Here is a 22,416-nt window from a genome sequence, read left to right as displayed (position 1 = left end):
TGTGTAGCCAGGAGTGTCCATACAGATGTTGAGTAATTTTGAGGGCCTGGTTTGTGTGAAAAGTTGGTAGAGTTGATGGGGAAAAATGAAGAGATGATAGTTAATGAGGACTAAATTGGAGATCTTGCATATGATGTTGTCTTACAACATGGTCTGGGTTAGTAATGTTGGTAATGACTATGCTTAATAGGAAACAAGTAAATGGAATCAGGAGGTCTTGTTAATATGTGACAGGAGAGAAGAGACTGTGAGCCAGGTGTTGAAATTACCCAAGGAGGGGAAATAAGTTTTGCTGGGTGGTGGACTGCACACACTTCAGTGATGAGAGCTGCATGCAGAGAGTATGGCTGTTTGGTCTGAAAATGTTCCCATGAAATTAACTTTTATCATAAGGCACAGATACTAGTGTTTTCTTGGGAAGGAAGGAAAAGCAGTCATTCCTTTAATATTTTAATCTAAAACATTTTATTGGCAGGTACTGTCTATTCTGGTCAACATCTTCGGAGGAATCATGCGGTGTGATGTTATTGCACAGGGTATAGTCATGGCAGTAAAGGATTTGGAAATTAAAATACCTATTGTGGTACGGTTACAAGGTAAGTGTAAAAGGATCTTGCAGTTGTTCTGTGAACTCTCATTGCTTAAAAGTTCATAATTCCAAGGGGTTTGGTTCATTTAGTTTTAAATTTAGTTTTAAATAGCTGTATTTTTTTTTAACATCTTTATTGGAGTATAACTGCTTTACGATGGTGTGCCAGTTTCTGCTCTATCACGAAGTGAATCAGCTATATGTATACATATATCCCCATATCCCCTCCTTCTTGCATCTCCCTCCCACCCTCCCTATCCCACCCCTCTAGGTGGTCACAGAGCACAGAGCTGATCTCCCTGTGCTATGTGGCTGCTTCCCACTAGCTATCTTTTATACATTTGGTAATGTATATATGTCCATGCCACCCTCTCACTTTGTCCCAATAGCTATATTTTTAAAATGAGAGTATAGTAGGGAATTTTTAAAACGTGGGTTAAAAAATTCTAACGTTGGAGCAAAATTGTTCATAGTTTTGCTTGCTATAAGTTGATACATTATTTATTTGTTGTATGTATCTTGAATTCTGACTTGTCTGAATTACCATTAATGTGATAAGGCAAAGTATTTCACAAGGTAACTCCAGGTTTTTATAGTATTTGGTTTAGAAGCATTTGTATTAAATGACAAAGTTAGTTGAAATTTCATATTTGTAAATGTATATTGTGACAAACATTTTAAATGATTTTGTGTAGGTATTTAAAATGTCTATATTTGCATAAATCTTTTCCAGGTACACGAGTTGATGATGCTAAGGCACTGATAGCGGACAGTGGACTTAAAATTCTTGCTTGTGATGACTTGGATGAAGCTGCTAAAATGGTAAACAGGTTATGTTGATCTGAGGATAAATTTGCAGTGTATGAAAGATTTATAAACATTTAGATTCTAAAATGAACCAGCTAATATTGCTAATAATGAGTGTTTCAGCTAAACACTAGGAGTATTGAACCCCATATACCTATCACCCATCTTAAACAATTACCAGTTCATGCTCAGTCTTGTCTCATCTTATTCTTACCTACTTCCTTCCCTGCCCGTGATTATTTTGAAGCAAATCCCAGACATTATATTATTTCATACTTATCATCATGTATCTGTAAAAGATAAAGGTATTGATGATATAAAGGGATTATTATTGCTTGTTTCAGATGGGATAGTGGTATTATGTTTATGTTTTATAAAAAAAGAATTGAGTCAGTGTTGAAATTTCCCTGATTCTCTTAAATATTTTTTGCCTAGGTTCTTTGTTAGAATTAGGATCAAAATAAGTCTATGCTTGCAGTTGGTTAATATATCACTAAATTTCTTTTTGTAGATTCTCCCTTGACTCTCTTTTTATTCTTACCTTTATTTGTTGAAAAAACCAGGCTGATGGTCTTGTAGTGTTTCCTGTAGTCTGGATTTTAATTATTGTATTCATGGGGTGTCATTTAACATGTTCCTCTACTCCTGTATTTCCTGTAAATTGGTAGTTCAATCTATAGGTTTGATCATATATGTATTTGATTTTGAGGAGTGGGGAGCAAGAATATTTTATGGTTGATTTTGTGTAATTCCATAAGGAGGTATATAAATGTCAGATAACTTCTCTTTTTGTAATACTAGCAGTCATCGACATTCATAACTTAGATCCAATATTTTGTTTATGCAAAGTGGTGATTTTCTAACTCTGTGATTATTTATTATATGGCATACTTATAAAAAGCGAAACTTTCTTGTATCAACTATTTGTTGGCGTGAAGTACATTTTTCATAGAAAAAGCAGGATACTTACTTAATTCTTTGGTTTTATTGATCAGTTTTCAAAATAATGGGTTTGTTCCATTATGGCCTACTAAAGTGACCCAGGCTTTTTTGTTTCTTAGTTTTTGTTTTTAGGCGTGTGTGTTGTGTGCTGCATGCATGCATGTATGCACATGCTATTTTGAACTCATGGATTTAAATATATTTGATGTGGTTCAGTCCATTTTAGTTATTTTTATTGATGCATAGATTGTCTCATCTTTGGTCAGTGGGAACCTCTTCAAGTTGACTCCTGAGTCCTTCCTACATGCCCTGTGATATGCTTTCTGATATGATGAGATTTTTCAGGCTCATCTTTACATTTCTTGCTGCAGACCTGGAATCAGCCAGATGGTGTTTAGACAGCACAATTTAAGCTTTAAGGGTGCTTACAACCATTGGGTTGTTCATTGTTTCTAGATATTTTTAAGTGGCAAATCTAGGAAAATATGTATTTTTTAAAGAGATAAATACATGAGTACATAACTTCCAATATTTCCAATGCAAATCCAAGGTACAGTTTTTTTTTCTTATCTGATATCTGTTTCTCTTTTTTCCCATTCTGTAGTAACATAAATATTCCTTTGCTTTGTCCCTCAATACAGACATGTTAGTTTTAGAATAATAATACCAACAATATGACTACTGAAAGTAGTTCAAGACTTGTATGTGCAGTTCTTTTTGTCCTTTGAAGTATTTCCCATAATTTGCTGGATTTTAAAATTCACATGAAACAGTTCTCTGTTTTATCCCACCTTTGATGCATGGTTAGCTTCATTTATTTATTTTAAAGGAATTGCTTAAAATTTTTTTTGTTATAATATTTCCAAAGTCAAACTGTAAAACAAGGTATTCTTAGAGAATCTAGCCTTTATACCTATTCCTGTTTGTTCCTTCCCCATAGGTAACCAGTTTTTTGGTTTTCTTAGGATTTTTTTGTTCGTCTTTTCACTTTTTTAAAAACACAAGCAAATAATGTATGTGTATACATATAGATGTATGTATACATATATCTCTCCACTGTCCCACGTTATATGATGGTAACATGTATTTTACCTCATTTCTTTTACCTTACACTATATCTTGGTGCACACTCCCTAGTAGATACAGAGATGTTTTTAAATGAGAACTTCTGATTCTTTCCCACCTATGTTTATAGACATTTCACAGAATACTCTTTGGGGCTATATGGTTTAATCAGTAACTAGGCTTTTGAGATTTGCTTTGTTAATGTGATATCTTTTCATAAGCATAATAAAGGTCTTATTTCCTTCTTTAGGACATACTTTGGGAAAAAACTTAGCTAGTAAATAAAATTCAACTGCACTTTAGAGACAGAGGAATTTACACTCAGTCTTGAGTTTAAATTAAGATTTTGAGCAAGGGAATGAGAAAGTGTTTCAGAAAGCCTGTTTTGACTTTGAGATGTGGAGTCAATTGTTGAAGGGAAGAGTGAGGGACAGTAGGAGTCTGGCTAGTGTAATAATTAGATGTGAGGTGAAGGTAATGGATAGGTTAGAACTTTTCTCTGAAAATATGCTTGTTTGCAATGAGAGCCTGAATTAAGAAAAGCTTTGTGGACATGGAGAGAAGGGAGAAGAATCAATAGGAGCGTGATCAAATAGACCATGAAAGATAAAAGTGAACAGTTGATTTTCGTTGTGTCTGTAGTCCTTTTCTAATGAGTAGGAGGTTATGGAAGTCATGACAATATTAATAATATGAATATTAGCAACTGCTACCATTTATAATTTATTGTGCATGCAATGCTAAGCCTTTTTTTTTCTTCACGTATTATCTTATTTAATGCAAGTTTGGTGAAATAATCTCCATTTTTATAGATGAAGAAATAGAGGCTAGAGAAATTAACTTATTCAGGATCATGTATCGTAAACATCAGAGTGGGATCTGAACTCAAGGTGTCTAACTTTAAAACCTTCTCTTAACTACCCTGCTGGGGAGGAGAGAAGCTAAATCTGTCGTTTGGTTTTAGATATGTTTAATTTGTTTATGTTGTATGGTACCAGCTGGATATCCCCAGACAGATTATAGAGAGAGCATTGGAATTCAGCTTGATAATTGTTAACTTACTGACAGAAAGTAAAATACTAACTCCTAAACCCAAGCTCCTATCCCAACATTGTAAGTTAAGATTATTTACATTTCTTAAAAGATTTATTTATTTATTTATGGCCGTACTGTGAGGCTTGCGGGATTTTAGTTCCCCAACTGGAGATTAAACTGGGGCCCGGCAGTGAAAGCGCCGAGTCCTAACCACTGGACCACTAGGGAATCGCTTTTATTTAGATGTGCTTTGCGTTCTGTAGTATCCAGCTAAGACAGTCACTGTTTCTATCTTTAAAGATAAAGGCAGAAGATCTAAATAGACATTTCTCCAAAGAAGACATACAGATGGCCAACAGGCACATGAAAAAATGCTGAACATCACTAATTATTAGAGAAATGCAAATAAAAACTACAGTGAGTTATCACCTCACACTGGTCAGAATGGCCAGTCTGTATTTTAGTCTACAAATAACAAACGCTGGAGAGGGTGTGAAGAGAAGGGAACCCTCCTACACTGTTGGTGGGAATGTAAATTGGTGCAGCCACTATGGAGAACAGTATGGAGGTTCCTCAAAAAACTTAGAATCACTTTGCTGTACACCTGAAACTAACACAACTTGTAAATCAACTATAATTTTAAAAAAAGGAAAAAAATATAGATAAAATTTAGGCAATGATGAAGAGATATATACATATATCAGATATGTATCAATTTAATACCTCTGATATTATATATATGAATAAAATCCAGTGTGGGTTATGGTGTGGGTTGTGAACAGTGTTAGATTTGACTATCCTTCAAGAGTGGCAAATGCTTATAAGACTGTGAAGTGATTTATAACAATGTCAGAATAGCCCAGATATTTTAAATGAAAAAGACTGAACATGCAATTAATTTTACATTGACCAATCATTCTGATTCTGTGTTTTTATGAAAATAGAGACAAAGCTTTTTTTTTCCTTTCAGGTTGTAAAGCTCTCTGAGATAGTGACCTTAGCCAAGCAAGCCCAGGTGGATGTGAAATTTCAGTTGCCAATCTGATTTGAGAACCCAGTGGTTGGCTGAAGATGTTAAATGTGTTATAATTGTTAAAAATACTGAGTTCTGTATTATTATTGTTCCTTTTCTCTTTAGTGTGTGAAGATTGTAATTACCGTCTAGGCACAAAAACTTTTAAAAGCATTTGGTCTGCATTTAATCCTGTACAGAATGGGCTGTTTGTATAAAGTATGTGTAATGCAGTTATCTAGTTTGTTTTGTTGCAGCTTTCTTTCTCAGTTTTACAGAATGTCACTTGCAATATGCCAGTTTATTATTGCTGGGTACAGCATTCTTCATTGATAAGAGTCTTATGAATGAAATAAATATGAAGACAAAGCTTTATTCTTTAGTGTCAGAAATGTATTATATCTAATAACTAGTTTCATTAGTAGAGCAGTGTATTAAAACAATGTTTATATAAGAAGTGTCTATCTTCAACACCAAATACCTAACTAAATATATCAGTCACTATTTATAAACAGACCTTTCAAACACTCCCCACAATATTCTTTTTAAGTATTTCAGGAAAGTAACTTGTGAATTATTTGAGCATTGTTTTAATCATTACAGAACATTGATATCTGCAAGTCCTCATGATCTTGTGGTATTGAGAAGAACCTGTAGGTTTGTATCATGTAAGGATATATTTACTAAGGACTTGGCAGACAAAATTAACAATGTCAATTTAAATTAATAAAAAATCTCCCAATGTGATTTGCATTAATGTTTTTTTTTCTTTCTTAAGTAACACAGTGAAGGTGATGTGTTTATCATTGCACTAAACACCTCTCAGGAACTGATTTGTAGATCATGTACTGGGGCATGGTATTACATATTATAAAGTGATCTACAGATATTTCAGTTGAATTCTACTGTTTACGTGTGTGCCATCTGGTACCTTCTCGAAAAAGTCCACATTGTCTTTTGTGTCCCAATTTGTGTATGTGTGTGTGTGTGTGTGTGTGTGTGTGTGTATGTATATATGTACATGTCCATCTTTTCTTCATTGCATAAAACAGTTGATATTTAACTATTAACAATGTTCAGACCACGTGATAATAACAGTGTAAGTACCATGGAAGGAAATACCAGCCAAGCAGTAGACTATGTATGTAAACATACTGGTGAATTTGAGAACTTATACCTATTTCTTAAAACGTGATCTCTCTCTCTCTCCCGCTCTCTCCCGCGCTCTCTCTCTCTCTCTCTCTCTCAACACACACACACACACACACACACACACACACACAATGAGAGGCCGCATAGCATAATTGATTATGAGCGCAGAATTTGAAAGTGAATCTGGTTTGAATCTTGGCTCCACTACTTACTAACTATATAAGTTGGGCACGTTTCTAAATTTCACTGTACCTCAGTTTCCTCAAGCTCCTTTCTCATCTTCACTAGAATTATTTAGAGGGGAGAGGGAGACAGAGGCAAAGACAGAGAGGGAGGGAAATTATATAGAGAACACGTGAAATATATATATATTGAAACCAACTATATGTATATCATATGATTATATATTTGTCTGTCTTCCCTGCCTATACATTAAAAGACTAAATCAGAGCCATTAAACCATTTAAAATTGTGATAAAGTTATAATTAAAAGTCCAAGTCTTTCCCTTTTACTTAAAAAAAAAATCATTCCAAAGAATGCCAGCCAGTGATTAGCTCAGAAGATATTGGCATTTGTATTGGTTGGGTCTAGTCAGGAATTAAAGACAATGCTTGGTATTTCAGAGAGGATGTAATGCCAGTGTTCTAGTTATCCGTGCATAATACATTATCCCCAAATTTAGTGATTTTCAAACAACAAAATTTTAATCTCATCATTTCTGTGTGTCAGAAAAATGGAAGCAGTTCAGCTGGGTGGTAGTTCTGGTGATGCAGTTATTTGCAGGTTTGAGTACTACTCCCAAGATGGCCCCACACATCGCTGTTAACCTCAGTTTCTCCCTGTGTCTGCCTATCCTCGGGGCTGATTGAGTGTCCTTGTGATAGGGCAGTTGGCTCCCTCCAGAGCAAGTGATCCAAGGGAACAAGAAGGAAGCTACAATTCCTTCTGTGTTCTAATCTCAGATACTTGTGTTCTCCTCTCGTTCTCATTTCTGTCACACTCTATTAGAAATGAATCACTAAGTCCAGGCCCCAAGAAGAGGGGAATTCAGCTCCATTCTTTTTTTTTTTAATATCTTTATTGGAATATAATTGCTTTACAATGGTGTGTTAGTTTCTGCTTTATAACAGGGTGAATCAGCTATACATATACATATACCCCCATATGTCTTCCCTCATGGGTCTCTCTCCCGTCCACCCGCCCTATCCCACCCCTCTACGTGGTCACAAAGCACCGAGTTGATCTCCCTGTGCTATGCGGATGCTTCCCGCTAGCTATCGCTTTTACATTTGGTAGTGTATATATGTCCCTGCCACTCTCTCACTTTGTCCCAGCTTACCCTACTCCCTCCCCTTGTCCTCAAGTCCATTCTATAGTAGATCTGTGTCTTTCTTCCCATCCTGTCTCTAGGTTCTTCATGACCATTTTTCTTTTTTTTTCAGATTCCATATATATGTGTTAGCATACGGTATTTGTTTTTCTGACTTACTTCACTCTGTATGACAGACTCTGCGTCCATCCACCTCACTACAAATAACTCAATTACGTTTCTTTTTATGGCTGTGTAATATTCCATTGTATATAGGGGCCACATCTTCTTTATTCATTCATCTGTCGATGGACACTTAGGTTGCTTCCATGTCCTAGCTATTGTAAATAGAGCTGCAGTGAACATTGCGGTACATGACTCTTTCTGAATTATGGTTTTCTCAGGGTATATGCCCAGTATATATTTTTAAGGAACCTCCATACTGTTCTCCATAGTGGCTGTATCAATTTACATTCCCAGCAACAGTGCAAGAGGGTTCCCTTTTCTTACACCCTCTCCAGCATTTACTATTTGTAGATATTTTGATGATGGCCATTCTGAATAGTGTGAGGTGATATTGTAGATTTGATTTGCATTTCTCTAATGATAGTGATGTTGAGCATCCTTTCATGTGTGTGTTGGCAATCTATATCTTCTTTGGAGAAATGTCTATTTAGGTCTTCTGCCCATTTTTGGATTGGGTTGTTTATTTTATTTGATATTGAGCTACATGAGCTGCTTGTAGCTTTTGGAGATTAATCCTTTGTCAGTTGCTTTTGTATCACCTTTAATTTCTTTCATCAGTGTCTTATAGTTCTCTGCATACAGGTCTTTTGTCTCCTTAGGTAGGTTTATTCCTAGGTATTTTTTATTTTTCTTGCAATGGTAAATGGGAGGGTTTCCTTAATTTCACTTTCACATTATTCATCGTTAGTGTATAGGAATGCAAGAGATTTCTGTGCATTAATGTTGTGTTCTGCTGCTTTACCGAATTCATTGATTAGCTCTAGTAGTTTTCTGGTAGCATCTTTAGGATTCTCTATTTCAATTTTATCTTCTCAAAGAACCAGCTTTTAGTTTTATTGATCTTTGCTATGGTTTCCTTCATTTCTTTTTCGTTTATTTCTGATGTGATCTTTATGATTTCTTTCCTTCTGCTAACTTTGGGGTTTTGTTGTTCTTTCTCTAATTGCTTTAGGTGTAAGGTTAGATTGTTTATTTGAGATGTTTCTTGTTTCTTAAGGTAGGATTTTATTGCTGTAAACTTCCCTCTTAAAACTGCTCTTGCTGCATCCCATAGGTTTTTGGTCATCGTGTTTTCATTGTCATTTGTTTCTAGGTATTTTTTGATTTCCTCTTTGATTTCTTCAGTGATCTCTTGGTTATTAAGTAGTGTATTGTTTAGCTTCCATGTGTTTGTAGTTTTTATAGACGTTTTCCTGTAATTGAAGTATAGTCTCATAGCGCTGTGGTCGGAAAAGATACTTGATACGATTTCAGTTTTCTTAAATGTATCAAGGCTTGATTTGTGACCCAAGGTATGATCTATCCTGGAGAATGTTCCATGAGCTCTTGAGAAGATAGTGTATTCTGCTGTTTTGGGATGGAATGTCCTATAAATATCAATTAAGTCTATCTTGTTTAATGTATTATTTAAAGCTTGTGTTTCCTTATTTATTTTCATTTTGGATGATCTGTCCGTTGGTGAAAGTGGGGTGTTAAAGTCCCCTACTATTATTGTGTTACTGTCGATTTCCCCTTTTATGGCTGTTAGCATTTGCCTTATGTATTGAGGTGCTCTTATGTTGGGTGCATAAATATTTACAATTGTTATATCTTCTTCTTGGATTGATCCCTTGATCATTATGTAGTGTCCTTCTTTGTCTCTTGTAATAGTCTTTTTTTAAAGTCTGTTTTGTCTCTGATATGAGAATTGCTACTCCAGCTTTCTTTTGATTTCCATTTGCATGGAATATCTTTTTCTATCCCCTCACTTTCAGTCTGTATGTGTCCCTATGTCTCAAGTGGATCTCTTGTAGACAGCATATGTAGGGGTCATTTTTTTGTATCCATTCAGCCAGTCTGTGTCTTTTGGTTAAGGTATTTAATACATTTATATTTAAGGTAATTATCGATATGGATGTTCCTGTTACAATTTTCTTAATTGTTTTGGGTTTGTTATTGTAGGTGTTTCCCTTCTCTTGTGTTTCCTGCTAGAGGAGTTACTTTAGCATTTGTTGTAAAGCTGGTTTGGTGGTGCTGAATTCTCTTAGCTTTTGCTTGTCTGTAAAGGTTTTAATTTCTCCGTCGAATCTGAATGAGATCATTGCTGGGTACTCTTTTTTTTTTTTTTTTTTGCGGTACGCGGGCCTCTCACTGTTGTGGCCTTTCCCGTTGTGGAGCACAGGCTCCAGACGCGCAGGCTCAGTGGCCATGTCTCACGGGCCCAGCCGCTCTGCGACATGTGGGATCTTCCCGGACCGGGGCACGAACCCATGTCCCCTGCATCGGCAGGCGGACTCTCAACCACTGTGCCACCAGGGAAGCCCAGGTAGAGTAATCTTGGTTGTAGGTTTTTCCATTTCATCACTTTAAATATGTCCTGCCACTCACTTCTGGCTTGCAGAGTTTCTGTTGAAAGATCAGCTGTTAACCTTATGGGGATTCCCTTGTATGTTATTTGTTGTTTTTTCCTTGATGCTTGTAATATTTTTTCTCTGTATTTAATTTTTGATAGTTTGATTAATATGTGTCTTGGCGTGTTTCTCCTTGGATTTATCCCATATGGGACTCTGCACTTCCTGGAGTTAATTGACTGTTTCCTTTCCCATATTAGGGAAGTTTTCAACTATAATCTCTTCATGTATTTTCTCAGTCCCTTTCTTTGCCTCTTCTTCATCTGGGACCCCTATAATTCGCATGTTGGTGCATTTAATGTTGTCCCAGTGGTCTCTGAGACTGTCACGTCTTTTCATTGTTGTTTCTTTATTCTGCTCTGTGGTAGATACTTCCACTATAACTTCCAGGTCACTTCTCCATGCCTCTGCCTCAGTTATTCTGCTATTGAATCCTCCTACAGAAGTTTTCATTTCATTTATTGTGCTGTTTATCATTGTTTGTTTTCTCTCTAGTTCTTCTAAGTCCTTGTTAAACGTTTCTTGTATTTTCTCTGTTCTATTTCCAAGACTTTGGATCATCTTTACTATCTTATTCTGAATTCTTTTTCAGGTAGACTGCCTATTTCCTCTTCATTTGTTTGATCTTGTGGGTGTTTACCTTGCTCCTTCATCTGCTGTGTGTTTCTCTGTCTTCTCGTTTTGCTTAACTTACTGTGTTTGTGGTCTGCTTTGTGCATGCTGCAGGTTCGTAGTTCCTGTTGTTTTTGGTGTCTGCCCCCAATGGCTAAGATTGGTTCAGTGGGTTGTGTAGGCTTCCTGGTGGAGGGGACTAGTGCCTTTGTTCTGGTGGATGAAGCTGGATCTTGTCTTTCTGGTGGGTAGGACCGCGTCTGGTGGTGTGCTTTGGGGTGTCCGTGACCTTACTATGATTTTAGGCAGCCTCTCTGCCAATGGGTGGGGGTTGTGTTCCTGTCTTGCTAGTTGTTTGGCATAGGGTGTCCAGCACTGTAGCTTGCTGCTTGTTGAGCGGAGCTGGGTCTTGGCGTTGAGATGGAGATCTCTGGGAGAGTTTCGCTGTTTGTTATTACGCGGAGCTGCGAGCTTTCTGGTGGACCACTGTCCTGAACTCGGCTCTCCCACCTCAGAGGCCAGGCCTGATGCCTGGCTGGAGCACCAAGACCCTGTCATCCACACGGCTCAGGATAAAAGGGAGAAAAAATAAAATAAAAAATAAATAATAATTATTAAGGAAAAAAAATTTAAAAAGTAATAAAAAAAGAAGAGAGCAACCACACCTAAAAAGAAATCCACCAATGATAACAAGCGCTAAAAATATACTAAGAGAAAGAAAAAAAATAGAACCCTAGGAAAATGGTAAAAGCAAAGCTATACAGACAAATCCCACACAGAAGCATACACATACACACAAAAAGAGAAAAAGGGAAATATATATGTATATCGTTGCTCCTAAGGTCCACCTCCTCAATTTGGGATGATTTGTTGTCTATTCAGGTATTCCACAGATGCAGGGTACATCCAGTTGATTGTGGAGATTTAATCCGCTGCTCCTGAGGCTTCTGGGAGAGATTTCCCTTTCTCTTCTTTGTTCGCAGAGCTCCCGGGGTTCAGCTTTGGATTTGTCCCCGCCTCTGCGTATACGTTGCCGGGGGGCGTCTGTTTTTTGCTCAGACAGGACAGGGTTAAAGCAGCAGCTGCTTCAGGGGCTCTGGCTCACTCTGGCCGGGGGGAGGGAGGGGTACGGAATGCGGGGCGAGCTTGCGGCGGCAGAGGCGGCGTGACGTTGCACCAGCCTGAGGCGCGCCGTGCGTTCTCCCGGAGGAGTTGACCCTGGATCCCGGGACCCTGGCGGGGGCGGGCTGCACAGGCTTCCCGGAAAGGAGGTGTGGATAGTGACCTGTGCTGGCACACAGGCTTCTTGGTGGCGGCGGCAGCAGCCTTAGCATCTCATGCCGGTCTCTGGGGTCCGCGCTGATAGCCGCGGCTCGCGCCTGTCTCTGGAGCTCCTTCAAGCGGCGCTCTTAATCTGCTCTCCTCGCGCACCAGGAAACAAAGAGGGAAGAAAAAGTCTCTTGCCTCTTCGGCAGCTCGACCTTTTCCTGGACTCCCTCCCGGCTAGCTGTGGCGCATTAGCCCCCTTCAGGCTGTGTTCACGCCGCCAATACCAGTCCTCTCCCTGCGCTCCGACCGAAGCCCTCCGCTCTCAGCCCTGCCCGCCCCGGCGGGTGAGCAGACAAGCCTCTCGGGCTGGTGAGTGCCGGTCGGCCCTGATTCTCTGTGCGGGAATCTCGCCGCTTTGCCCTCCGCAACCCTGTGGCTGTGCTATCCTCTGCGGCTCTGAAGCTTTCCCCCTCCGCCACCCGCAGTCTCCGCCCGCGAAGGGGCTTCCTAGTGTGTGGAAACTTTTCCTCCTTCACAGCTCCCTCCCACTGGTGCCGGTCCCGTCCCTATCCTTTTGTCTCTGTTTATTCTTTTTTCTTTTGCCCTACCCAGGTACGTGGGGGGCGTTTCTTGCCTAATGGGAGGTCTGAGGTCTTCTGCCAGCGTTCAGTAGGTGTTCTGTAGGGGTTGGTCCACATGTAGATGTATTTCTGATGTATTTATGGGGAGGAACGTCATCTCCACGTCTTATTCTTCCGTCATCTTGAAGCTCCTCCCAGCTCCATTCTTGAAGGGGGAAGTATCAGGGCGTTTATTGACATATTTTAGAACCGTCACAACTCCTGCTGGGTGCTGAAAGCAAACGGTGCATGATGAGTTCACGCAGAGATTAGTAGCTGCTAGGACTGAGGTAGTAATGAGAATCGAGGAGCTTGGGAGAGTTCTGAGGCTCAGACCACTGAGAGGGAGAGAGCCGTGGCTGCTGATGTTCAAACCCTGCTTTAACTGGTGGACCCGGAGTGATTGATAGTATCAATTACTGCTGAGAAGTCAGGTAACGGGACAAAAACTATCTAGTGGAATTGAAGCAGGCTACAACTAATCTTGGTAAGAATGATTATAATGTAATGGTGGGGGAGGAAGTCTGTTCTGTGGAGAAGGAAGAGTTGAAACAACTGGCTGGTGGCTACTTATACACCCTTCTACCTCATCCCCCCAAGCACGCATAGAGACACACCTCAGCCATATCGTGGGTTTGGTTCTAGAAGACTGCAATAAAGCAAATATCCAATAAAGGGAGTCACAAACGTTTTGGTTTCCCAGTGCGTATAAAAGTTATGCTCATACTATACTGTCGTCTATTGAGTGTGCAATGGCATTGTATCTAAAAGAATAACATACGTACCTTCGTTAAAATGTCTTTATTGCTAAAAAATGCAAACCATCTTCTGAGCCTTCAGTGAGTCATATTAGTGACATCAAAGATCACTGATCACAACAGATCACCATAACAAATCAAATAAAAATGAAGAAGTTTGAAATATTGCAAGAATTCCAAAATGTGACACAGAGACACTAAGTTAGCAAATGCTGTTGGAAAAATGGCACCGATAGGCAGGGATGCAACAAACTTTCAACTTGTGAAAAACAGCATCTGTGAAGCACAATAAAGTCAAGTGTAGTAAAACGCAGTGTGCCTGTATACCCATGAATATTCTTTATACCGTCTTGATGCTTCCTTCCCTACAGCTCTACCTGCTTCATGGGGAGAAACCTACTTCAACACTTAAATTCTCTAAGTTACAATTGAGTAGATACATATAAACGTCTCCAGTTTCTACGTAGAATATAACCAACTTTGACTATTATATCAACTTTATAGCTACAGAACCTAGGACAGTAAGCCCAATAGATACTGGTGCTTTGTAGCAGATGGGATTAAAAAGCCGACACATGTTAAGGGAGAAAACAAGCAAAAACCAAAAAAGAGAAACGACACTCACAACCCCACCAGGACATTGAAGCTATTTACATTTTACTGAGTTGTTTCTGCCTGGCAAAGAATTCTATTTAGAGAAGTTAAAAGATCGCGGGCGTAAATGTTAGCAGGCTGTGGGTCAGGTGTGCAGGGCTGTAATTAGAATCATGCTCTTTGGTCATGTTGAAACGTAAAGGGTGAGAAAAACCTGTGGAAAAATCAATTTTCAGATTTATGTAATTTATCGTGTGGTGATAACCTGAAATGAGATTTAGAGATTTGCAATCTAAAATGAAAGATAAGAGGTTGGTAAATCAAGTTTTGTTTCAAGTTTGATTTAAAATGAAGCGGTGAACGTGAAGGGATAAAATAATAATGATGTGAAAGTTGGTGTCTAAGCGACAGCCTGGTGAGGAGAAAACTGAGCAATGAAGGCCTGTCTGTGATGATGCAGAAGAGACTGGAGATAGGGCTGACTGTCCTTGAGCGCCAGGATTTGACCTACTGTCTGAATGTTCTCGGATCGAGGCTTTGGCAGTCTTTGTTCTTTTCAGAAAGCTGGCTTTGTCAGCATCTTTTTCTGCTCTGAAGAAATTGAAGGGCTTTGTTATTCATAACTTTGCCTCATAAGGAGGTAAGATCGTGGACAACGTTTTTTTCTTCACACATAACCAGCTTCTTTCCATTTCTCGTTTCTTTCAATTGTGTGTGTACTTTGCTGTGTTCCTGTGTATTGCCTCCCCTTCAGCTTTAGTCAGGGGGAGCCACCGCCACTTGTCTTCCTTCACTTGACAATCCCACTGATGGTGCAGTCAGCAGCGAACTCTACTCAGTAAGCAGCCATCCTGGAAAAATGAGACTAGAAGGGCCTATTTTACCAGGGTCAGGTCGATCAGCTTCCTGTGGGAGTTTGATGTGTCCTCCATGGTCACTTCCACTGTTTGTCATTCCATCATTATTGTTCATTCCTTTCATTTAGCCTTTAGGTTCCCCACCAGAAGAACAAGTATGTGAGGACTCCTGGACTTCACCTTGCCCTGTCTGTGGTTGGCAGAATAACGCCCCCTTCACAGATGTCCACATCCTGTGGTTCCAATCGCTGCAACCTGTGCCTATGTTACATTACATGGCAAAGGACTTTGCAGGTGTGATTAAGGCTGTGGCCCTTAAAATAGGAAGATTATCCTGGATTATCACTGTAGACCAATTTTTTTTAGTCTGTTTGGGCTTCTATAACAAAATACCATAGACTGGGTGGTTTATAAACAACAGAAATGTGTTTCTCACAGCTCTGGAGGCTGGGAAGTCTAAGATCAAGATATTGGTAGATTCATTGTCTGGTGAGAGCCCGCTTCCTGGTTCACAGATGACGCCTTCTCACTGTGTCCTCACGTAGTAGAAAGGGTGAGGGAGCTCTCTGGGGTCCCTATTATAAGAGCACTAATTCCATTCATGGGGGCTCCCCACTCATAATCTGAGCACCTCCCAAAGGCCCCACTTCCTAATACTATCACATTGGGCATTAAGTTTCAACATGAATTTTGGGGGACACAGATAGTCTGTAGCAAGGCCCAATCTAAATCACACGAGCCCTTAAAAGCAGAATACAGTCACCAGCTGGAAGCAAGAGTGATGCGGCTGAAGGGGAAGTTGAGAGATTCCAAGCATGAGAATTCAGTGCATCATTGCTGCTTCTGACAAGGAGGATCCACGTGCAAGGACCAGAGAGAGGCCTTTAGCTGACGATGGCCCTCAGCTGACAGCCAGCAAGGGAAGGGTGACCTCAGTCCCACAGCTGAAAGGAATTGGATTTTGCTAACAGTTGGAATTCTTCCCAGAGCCTCCTGATGAAAGTGTAGCTGGCTGACACCTTGACTTCGGTTCTGTGAGACTGAGCAGAGAAACCAGACAAGCCCACCGGGACTTCTGACCCACAGAAGCGGGAGCTAATAAATTTGTGTTGTTTTAAGATGCTAAAATTAGTGGTAATTTGTTACGACAGCAATGGGAAACTTAATATGCTAACATATCCATACTGCTGGAAATTAGTTTCACCCCTGAAACTGAGGTGAAGGGGCTTTCTTGAAAAGTTAGCAATTTAAACATTTCTCATCTGTCATGGACTGATTCTTTTATAACACACAATAAAAACTACTCCTAAAGAAATAAAAATTTAAAAAGCATACAAATGATAAGCCCCGATTCTTTTATTTAGTTTGGATTCAACAGCATAAAATTGCTCTTTCAAATTGCTGTGAGAGTTTCTAATTACTCTTAAATATCTTCTTACGTCTTCGAGATTTGTGAACTGTCCGTGGATCAGCATCAGTTCACACATATCACATTTGGAGTAGGACCAAGGAAGACTCTGTCACCCCGATTTGTGAGGAGGTAAACACACGAATTGGAAGTAGGATGTAAACAAACATCTAGGGTTGAGAGGCTCACCATTGAATAGTCTCTAGTGAACATTATGGTACTTGCAGCTTTGTAAATCTCTGAAGCAATTACCATTCATCAAAAAAGCCATGTGACTTCTGTGTGCTCTAGAATCTAGTTGCCTCTGATATAGAAATCGATCAGTTTAGTGAATTCGAGGGAGATGCGGTGAAAGGGCCAGGGGTGGCCTGAGTTTCATGTCTGGTTTGTATGATGCTAACTGAATACTAACATTATCAATGTCTTTGGTAGGAGTTATCTGACCACCAGTTGAGATCTTGCATGTTCAGGCAACATGTTCCAGGGTAATGGGATGGACATTTCGTAAGAAGGAAACCAGAGACAAACCTTGAATAGTGTGTGATTTTTCCTCTGATGAGTTCCAAATACAGAAAGCATCTTTTTACTCTGTTTTTGATATATGTGTTTCATGAAACTAGTATCGTCTTACAAAAAGAGACCTTTGTTTTAGTGAAAATGGTAAACACTCATTGTGAAAACAAAACCCCCCAACAAGACAGAAAGTGCAAGACAAGTAAAAATCAACTGCAATGCCAGATCCCAGAGATAACTTGTTAACAGTTTGGTAAACATACTTCTGGTCTTTTCTACATATGAACATATGTGCACAGACATACGAATATACTTTTACACAAATGGGATCAAATTATATATAATGTTTTACAATTTGCTTTTCTTCAGTAAACACTTAGGTAACTTTCCGTGGTGTCCGATATAGGTCTGCATCTTTTTCAATGGCCACACACACAAGAGAATGCATGTACTATCATCTTACACAACCCAGTCTTGCATTATTGACATTTAGTTTCTACATTTTTAGCATTATAAATAACAGAGGTGAATGCCCTGGTGCCTATGTTTATCACATGGTTAATTTCTCCTTCAGATAAAAACCTAGGTGGAATAGCTGTGTAGAATCATAGCTGTATGTAATATTTTCATGGCAGTTGCTGAGCTGCTTTGCAGAAAATCTGTACTGGTTACTCTCCCATTTGCAGTGCATAATGGTTTTTCCAAACCTTTGGCAACAGCACGTCACTAATTCCAAATGGGCAAAAACCATGTTCTTCCTGTTGAATGTTGACGAGGCTTTCATCTGTTTACTAGTCCTTTGTGGAGGAGTGTATGTGTATGACTTCCATTCCATGCTCTTTGACTATTTTCCCAATGACCGTTTATTCTTTGATATTTAAGAACTTTTTGCGTATTTGAGATTAACCATTTGTTATACTACATATGTTTTATCATTTGTAGTTTTTTATCGTGGTGAGAGCACTTAACAGGAAATCTACCCTCTCAACAAATTTTTAAGTGCACCTACAGTATTGTTAGCTGTAGGCACAGTGCTGTTCAGCAAATCTCTAGAACTTGTTCATCTTGTATAACTGAAGCTTTATACCCATTGAATAGCAGCTCCTCATTTCCCCCTTCCCCAGCCCCTGGAAAACCACCATTCTACTCTGTTTCTCGGAGTTTGACTATTTTAGATACCTCATATAAGTGGAATCATATAGTATTTTTCTCATATGTAATTTTTTAATATAATCACAGGTACAGTCTTTGTGGTTTCTGGTTTCTGGTGACATATTTTGAAAGGCTTAATTTATTTTGGCATAAGGTCCGAACTTGAGTTATGAATGCATATATTTATTCCCCCTAAATGGCTGGCCAACTTCACAAACACAATTTGTTTACTCTTTCATCCATTTCCCACCAATTTTAGAATACCATCTTTATTATATACCAACTTCCTGTGTGTTCTTGGGTGTACATGAAACTAGCATTTACAGACACCCTCTTTATTTAACTTTTACTTGCGGTTGGAGAATGTTGAAACCATGGCACAAGTTATCACAGGCGAACGAGTTTCCCCTTCAGTCATTTAGCTATCAAAGTCATCACTGTTCATTTGTGAAAAATTTAACTTTCCTCTTTCTGATGATTCAGATTCTACTAGAGGAAAAATAAGCTGTAATATTTGACACCAGGTGTATAAGCCTGTGCGGGCAGATAAGGAAGAAATGGAAATACCGGTTTGAGTGATGATTTACTTTGTGTCTGGTGCACCAAGACTCTTGTGAAGGGGGAAGGCACAGATCTGAATCTTTCTATCTAATCCTTTTCTTGCTGTTGGAGGTCCTCAAGAGGACCAGATAAGGAACCGTATCTGACACCTTAGGCAAACCCAGCATTCCTGACATTTGGTGTCTGGTATGATTCCTTTCTGTGGTGCTTCCCCCTGTGGTTTAGATTCTGCCCTTTGATACCTGTTCTGTACTTGACTGTGGACTGAGACCAGCTGCTTGGCTGAGCATTAATGCCACACCAGGCAAAGGTTACTTTTTGCGATACAGCACTTGGCCTAGTGCCCATCTTACAGAGGTATCATTGTTGATAAGGCCGTGTAGTGAGTGGGATTATAAAAATCGACATCACCGTTTACCTTGTCACTGCAATGCCAAATAACTTCTAGTAGTGCACTCAGCTTGCTTACTTGAGCAGGGCTTGGCAAGACAGTTATTTAGGGGACTTGTGAGTAAAATGCTATTTGAAATAAGTCCATCGTTTTGAAATTTCTTCAGTGAGAAAAAGGCCAATTGAATTTCAGGCTGGTTCTAAGGTGAGGAAGTTTCATTTAAAAAAAAAAAAAAATCAGGGACTTCCCTGGTGGCCCAGTGGGTAAGACTCCAAGCTCCCAATGCAGGGGGACTGGGTTCGATCCCCGGTCGGGGAACTAGGTCCTGCCTGCCGCAACTAAGACCTGGTGCAGCCAAAGTAAATAAATAAATATAAAAAAAAAATCAAAACCAAAGAAACCATTGTTTCTCACTTCAGTGTAATCGAATATCCAGTATCTTACTGAGAAATGGGCTATCCAGTGTCAAGAATCCTTTGAGGTTAATGGCAGTTAAACATGGGCCAGGAAATCATCATACATCTGGTTTGTTTAAACAATAAATGGTAGACAGACTGTAGGGCAAGGCCTCTTTACAGGTTAAGCAGTATTTGCATCAGTTGATCAGCTACACACTGTACTCACAGTTTCTGAAATAAGTGTGGCAGGGACACTAACTTCTTTGACGCCCACTTTTGGCTTTTATTTTCGTTTCCTTTGCAGCTGTAAAACTGTGTAATAAGATCTCTTCTGCAGTCTCGGCTGACCTAGTCCAGTGGTTCTGGATTTTAGTGTACATAAAAAAATCTTTCAGATGCCTGTCAAGCATGCAGCTTCCTAGTTCCCATGCCTAGAGATTCTAATTCAGTTGACCCGGCAACGTGTATGTTTATTAAACCCCTTAGGTAATTCTAATGCTGGTGGTCCTTTGCAAAACACTGGATCGGGGCAGAGGGTAGGAGAAAATGAGTTGATACTGATTTACGCCCCTACTAAGTACCAGACTCGGTCATGCCAGGATACCCCATTTCAGTGGTTCCCTCCCAAACCTCAAGTACTGTGTCTACCTTCTAGAAATGATATTTTTTTTGTGTGTTAGAACCCCTACCTAGGGAATTGTTTCTTTGGTTTTAAGCTTCTTATTGTCCTTTAGCCCCAGGAGGAGATACCATTTTATGCCTTAGCACAATGCCATTCTCTGAAGCTATTTGTTACTGATTTGCAACCAGGCAAGGATCTTCTGCCAAGATGTACATCAATTACATCGCTAAGCACACTATTTAGCTCAGCTGATATGTCTTTTTGTCTTGGTAGTAAGATTTTTCCAATGAAGGAAGCTTCGGTGCTTTCATTTATGTTCTGATGTAAGTTCTTACCTTGTTGCATAGACTGGTAACAGATTCAGGGACTAGCTTACAGACATTCAAGCTTTCTGAGGGCAAAAATAGAACAGCTTTGAGTGGAGGGTTGGAGAAGAGTCTGAGTGGGAGAGTTCCAGAGAGACAGCACTAGAGCCAGGCTCAGGAGTGCTGGCTTTTATTATAGTTGCCAAACTCATGCCCATAATTTTTTTTTTTTTTTTTCGGTATGCGGGCCTCTCACTGTTGTGGCCTCACCCGTTGCGGAGCACAGGCTCCAGATGCACAGGCTCAGCGGCCATGGCTCACGGGCCCAGCTGCTCCACGGCATGTGGGATCTTCCCGGACCGGGGCACGAACCCGTGTCCCCTGCATCGGCAGGCGGACTCTCAACCACCGCGCCACCAGGGAAGCCCCCTCTCTGTTCTTTAGTTTTCGTTTTGCTCTTTCCTTCTGCTAGTGCACAGGCTTTCGTCTCCCAGACTGGAAAGGTTGATGACCTCAGAGCTAGAGCATTTTCTGTCATCAGCAGGAGTAGGGGTCAGACTCAACCCTGAATCTGCAATCTCTGGCGTGCAAAGATAAACATACTCCTTAAGCCACCAAATCGAAATGTATTTGGAGTAGATTTTATGCCCTAAGTTAGGAGACAGTGAGAAAAACTCGCCCAAAGGAAAATAGGCTGCTTGGCAAACTATAGCAAAGCTGGAGTGAGCATTAGTTAAGAACACAGATAGCAAATGTATAAGGGGGTGGTGCTTTTATAATCACATTCCAAAAAAGCTGTTAACGCTGCGTAGGGGTAGGAAGAACACCAGACCTTGTGTGAAGAAATGAGACATGAACTCCTCAGAGGTGGCAAAATCAAATGAACATCTCACTCCTGAATTTGTAAGGGTAAGACATCTCTTCTTGTGTCTGGCTAAAAGTAACTCAAGTAGCTCACTGCTGCTGTATCTTTAATCAGCAAAGAACACAAGTTTTGGCAGTAAATAACTTACGGGGAATATGATTTGTGCTTAAAATTGACTTTAATGTTCCTATAAGCTGTCACCTTAGGTCAACACAGCTCAGTATATTACTTTTACCATTTCTAGACAAGACAGTGCTATAATTAAGCACCCAATAATTAGCTGCTTTTTCTCACATGAAAATCCCAGTCACCCTGAGAGATGGCACTAGAGGTTGATTTTCCACAAGTCAAACCAGCCTGTTCATTATCAGATAAAATCCCTTCCTTATTTTCTACTGTGACACCTACGATTCACCAAAGGGAATTTCTGAGAAGGATTGTTCCTTTTCCTGAGAGGTAGAGCTACTTCCTTCCACCCACCAAATTTCATATTTCCTATTTATTTATCCTCTTCTTTCCGCAAAAACGCTTCGGTGGCTTACAACGAAAGACGTGGAATTCAGCTGAGTTGAACAAACATTTTTCAATTGCTAGACTCTTTAGTAAGTACTGGGGATACGAATGTGACTAACGTCTCTCTCATTTTAGGGGCTTTAAGGGGAAATTTTACTGCATTTGCTAGAATGTAGTTTCCACTGTGATAAGGGTGTGCTCAGAGCGATGAAGGGGAAGAGATGGTGCAGAGAGAGAGGGGTCAGTACTTCACCACCCTGGGGAGATCAGGGAAGATTTGGGCAGCCAGGTCTTCAAGGAGGAGTGGGATGGGGACAGGTAGGGCAAGGGCATTCTTGGTGAAGGAGTGGCCTGAGCACCTGTGCAGAGGTGAGGCAGGCAGCTCTAGTGCTGGCACCACATGCACGGTGACATTAGTTAGCTTGGGAAT

General features: G+C 39.9%; 1 protein-coding gene across 1 annotated transcript in view; it reads left to right on the top strand.

Annotated features, from left to right (window-relative positions):
* SUCLA2 (succinate-CoA ligase ADP-forming subunit beta) overlaps window positions 1-6,197 on the top strand; it is a 45,417-nt gene extending 39,220 nt beyond the window's left edge. The window contains exons 9-11 of the mRNA XM_024755611.1: window positions 476-596; window positions 1,323-1,411; window positions 5,409-6,197. Coding sequence (XP_024611379.1) covers window positions 476-596; window positions 1,323-1,411; window positions 5,409-5,483 — 285 coding nt within the window. The 3' untranslated portion in view covers window positions 5,484-6,197. The remainder of the gene's footprint in view (window positions 1-475; window positions 597-1,322; window positions 1,412-5,408) is intronic.
* The last annotated feature ends 16,219 nt before the right edge of the window (window positions 6,198-22,416 follow it).

The sequence above is a fragment of the Neophocaena asiaeorientalis genome, unplaced genomic scaffold (genome assembly GCF_003031525.2).
Source record: "Neophocaena asiaeorientalis asiaeorientalis breed wild unplaced genomic scaffold, Neophocaena_asiaeorientalis_V1.1 scaffold59, whole genome shotgun sequence".
Taxonomy (NCBI): domain Eukaryota; kingdom Metazoa; phylum Chordata; class Mammalia; order Artiodactyla; family Phocoenidae; genus Neophocaena; species Neophocaena asiaeorientalis.
Note: the sequence above shows the minus strand (reverse complement) of the source record. Positions and strands in the feature narration are given on the sequence as shown.